Source organism: Octopus bimaculoides, chromosome 8 (genome assembly GCF_001194135.2).
Source record: "Octopus bimaculoides isolate UCB-OBI-ISO-001 chromosome 8, ASM119413v2, whole genome shotgun sequence".
NCBI classification, from domain to species: domain Eukaryota; kingdom Metazoa; phylum Mollusca; class Cephalopoda; order Octopoda; family Octopodidae; genus Octopus; species Octopus bimaculoides.
This window is the reverse complement of record NC_068988.1, coordinates 450,128-453,777: the sequence shown is the minus strand read 5'-3', so window position 1 is coordinate 453,777 and position 3,650 is coordinate 450,128. Positions and strand designations below refer to the sequence as shown.

At 38.2% G+C, this 3,650-nt stretch overlaps 1 protein-coding gene across 3 annotated transcripts in view; it reads left to right on the top strand.

Annotated features, from left to right (window-relative positions):
- LOC106871778 (collagen alpha-3(IX) chain) overlaps nt 1-3,650 on the top strand; it is a 239,898-nt gene that overhangs the window by 130,230 nt on the left and 106,018 nt on the right. For all 3 annotated transcript variants that reach the window (XM_052969917.1, XM_052969918.1, XM_052969916.1), the window contains 2 exons: nt 723-749; nt 2,827-2,898. In XM_052969917.1, the coding sequence (XP_052825877.1) occupies nt 723-749; nt 2,827-2,898 (99 nt within the window). The remainder of the gene's footprint in view (nt 1-722; nt 750-2,826; nt 2,899-3,650) is intronic.

Below are 3,650 nucleotides of genomic sequence, written 5' to 3'. Positions count from 1 at the left end.
TATATAAAGTAGAAGCAGCTCTAGTATGATAAATATTATTAACTACATATTCTTAACCTAATGCATTGGGTATTTTCCGGTGGCTGCAATAGCGTAGTGGAGTATGTACACTCTCAAAGTGTCTGGTGCTAAATACCTCGGACCCATGGACAGGCGAGGTAACTCACGTTCAATCCCATTTCGGAGTGATGAACACCCTTTTTGTGCTTGCTCATTTATGTATGTGCAGTTTTGCATACCAGTATCCACACCCAAATATAAGACTATAAAAATATTATATTTGGAACTAGCATGTATGTGTGTGTGTGTGTATGTGCGCGTATATGTGTTTATATATGTGTGTGTGTGTATGTGCGCGTATGTGTGTTTATATATATATGTGTGTGTGTGTGTGTGCCTGTGTTTGCATGTATGTACTTTTAGCACATTATTGCATACAAGAATACCCTTGGAAAGGTAGGTGAGAACTTTGGTTCTAAATTCTGAGATGTTTCGAGATGGCGTTACTCAAAACAAATGATATTAATTTAACTTTTTTTGTGTGTGTTTTCTTTTCTTTTCTTTCTTTTTTTTTATTTCCGTCATCGAAAATGGTTTCGTTTTCAAATGCTGCCTTTCTCAGATCGATTTTGCCAGCTCACATTTTTTCCTTTATTGCAAATCCAATTTAAGTTTTCAATTATTTACCATAATAACCTTACTTTTTTTATTTTATATTTCAGGGAATTGGCGGTGGTGATGCCGTTCCGGTAAGTTTTATTCATTCAAAATTGGTGTTTAATTAATACTTAAACATAGGAATTCCAGCGAAAGTATTCAAAAGATTTACATGAAAATAAACATGTCAAAATTCCTGGCCAAAACATTTCTGTTTTTTAATGTAAAGTCTTGTGGAAATAAATCCGTAACTATTTCGATTCATTTACAAAGTCTACACTCTTTTGAAAAATTACGATTGCTACGAAGCCGTTAACCTAGCGAGCAAGTGATGGGGTATGAAATTTAATATCTTTGGTTGGTGAAGCTGTGTCCTTGTTGGGACTTCTCCAGAAATATGGGTCGCTTATTTATAATAGCTATATGATAATTAGCTTTACAGCTTACGGATTTGTCAGGAGCTTAAAACTTAATAGGGTGACATACCCTATGATGGTGACATGCTTTCATCTGTGATTATGAATTGTGTTTCATTGAGTGAAGGCTCAAGTGGTTAAGGTGTTGCACTCATGATCGTAAAATCGTGATTTCGATTCCTGAGAAGGCGGTGTGTTGTGTTATTTTGAGCAAAATACTTCGTTTCACGTTGCTCAAACTCATTCAGTTTTCAATGAATTCCAGAATAGTCGTGAAGTTAACCCTGCAAAGGACTGGCGTCCCGTTCAGGGGAGGTGTGATTTTCTCAGTCGCTTATACGCCATGGAAGTTAAGCATCGTTCCAGTGAGTCTTAGGGTTAATGACAGACCTATGTATATTATTTTGTGTTTAAGAAGAAAAATATTATCTAAACAGGAATTTGAATTAGAGATCTCGAAGCAGAATTAAATTAGAATTAACCGGACTATCAAAGTTTCAGACAATTGCATCCGACGACGAAATGTTGTCACTTATAAATTCCAACAGGAAACAAGCAATTAAAGATACAACAAACATCATTTACTGAGTAAGTGCTAAAGACTGACCAGCATGGAGGAAATGCCATTCAAATTATGTCGTTTAATAACTGAAAAATATGAAAGCAGTGGACTGCAGTGAGTTATAAATATTTCTTTTTTAAATGCACTAAGAGAGAAAGAAGAACCTGAAGGATATGAAAGCTGCAAATGACGCGAGGAGTTTCACTTTACACCATAGCAATGAGTCAAACGAGCGTGACTAACTACCGTGCACTTCATTGAATGTTGACGACGTTAGTTCGCTTTCCAGATGCATCAGGGCAACATAATACAAACAGAAGCGATATTTCATGATTTATCCCACTAAACACTTTAGAGCGCTGCTCCAGCATGGCTGCAGTCCAGTGACTGAAACAATTAAAAGTGATGTTAAAATTACTCCATTTCCACGTTGCTTTATGTCTGTATCTTATTTTTTCTCTCTATCTCCCTGTCTCGTTTACGTCATATTTAAATCGTGGAGGCGCAATGGCCCAGTGGTCAGGGCAGTGGACTTGCGATCGTAGGATCGCGGTTTCGATTCCCAGACCGGGGGTTGTGAGTGTTTATTGAGCGAAAACGCCTAAAGCTCCACGAGGCTCCGTCAGGGGATGGTGGCGAACCCTGCTGTACTCTTTCACCACAACTTTTTCTCACTCTTTCTTCCAGTTTCTGTTGTACCTGTATTTCAAAGAGCCAGCCTTGTCACACTCTGTGTCACACTGAATCTCCCCGAGAATTACGTTAAGGGTACACATGTCTGTGGAGTGCTCAGCCACTTGCACGTTAATTTCACGAGCAGACTGTTCCGTTGATCGGATCAGCTGGAACCCTCGTCGTCGTCACCGACGGAGTACCACGACGATATTTAAATCAGTCACAGCATTTTGATTTCCAGTATAAATCTTTTCCTCCTCATGAAATGGGTGACCCATCGCATTTAGATTAATTAAAACAACTTTTTCAATATACTATTATCATTTATTCCTAATGCTTTCGCTGTATCAAACGCCTGCAATTAATAAAAACCATTCAACTGTGTTTTGGGACGGTTGGGCCCTTTTCTTCAAGTTAGTTTCATTTTGAAACGAAATCTTTATCTGTTTTTGCCTGTTTATTAAATATGTTTGACTATTTTAAACAATTTTAATCCCTTGTGTTTATATTTAACAGGGCACGCCCGGCCCTCCTGGCCCCTCTGGCCCGCCTGGCCCACGTGGTTTATTGGGATTACCTGGTTTAAAGGTGAGATCAATTTTCTTTCTATAATCAAAAATTAAAGTTTTATTTCCTTTGTAGACGTGGACTTCATAAATCTTGTCCTAATCAGTAGAAATCACTCTCCATAAGTTACAAATGTAGGTGTAAATATTTTTTCTGCAATATTTACAATTAATGCAAAACAAAAGTAAAGTTAGTGTAAAAACGAATCAATGAAGGAATATCTACATGGTGGTTTGACACATCCATTAAATCTCCATCGAATCACAATAGATTTTGTGGGCCCAGTTATAAAATGCACGAAAAAACACGTAGTCACACTTGTAATGTCTTTAATTATAGATCTGCACGAATTGGTACTAAACAGATACAATATCATCTACGGCAGTGGTTCCCAAACTTTTTCGGGCTGCTGCCCCCTTGACACCCAGGCCACATTCCTAGTTCCCCCACCCCCAACTAACTATCACAAACATAGACCTGTTTCTGAAGCAAATTCAAGGCAACCGTATTTCACAAATAAAGCTTAACCCAACGAACCCATTATTTTGTTGTTTCTACATGAATCGCTACCCCATTATCGCCCCTCTTTTCTTCAGCGCCCCCTTGGAACTTTCCACTGTCCCCAGGGGGTTGGGCAATACTGCCTACTTTGAGAACCCCTGATCTACGGCATTAAAGGGAAACGAATTCTGGGAAAGAGAAATACTAGGAATTCTCTTGAAACACTTTCAGAATACATTATACTCTTCTAACATTAAATCCTTTTTTTCATA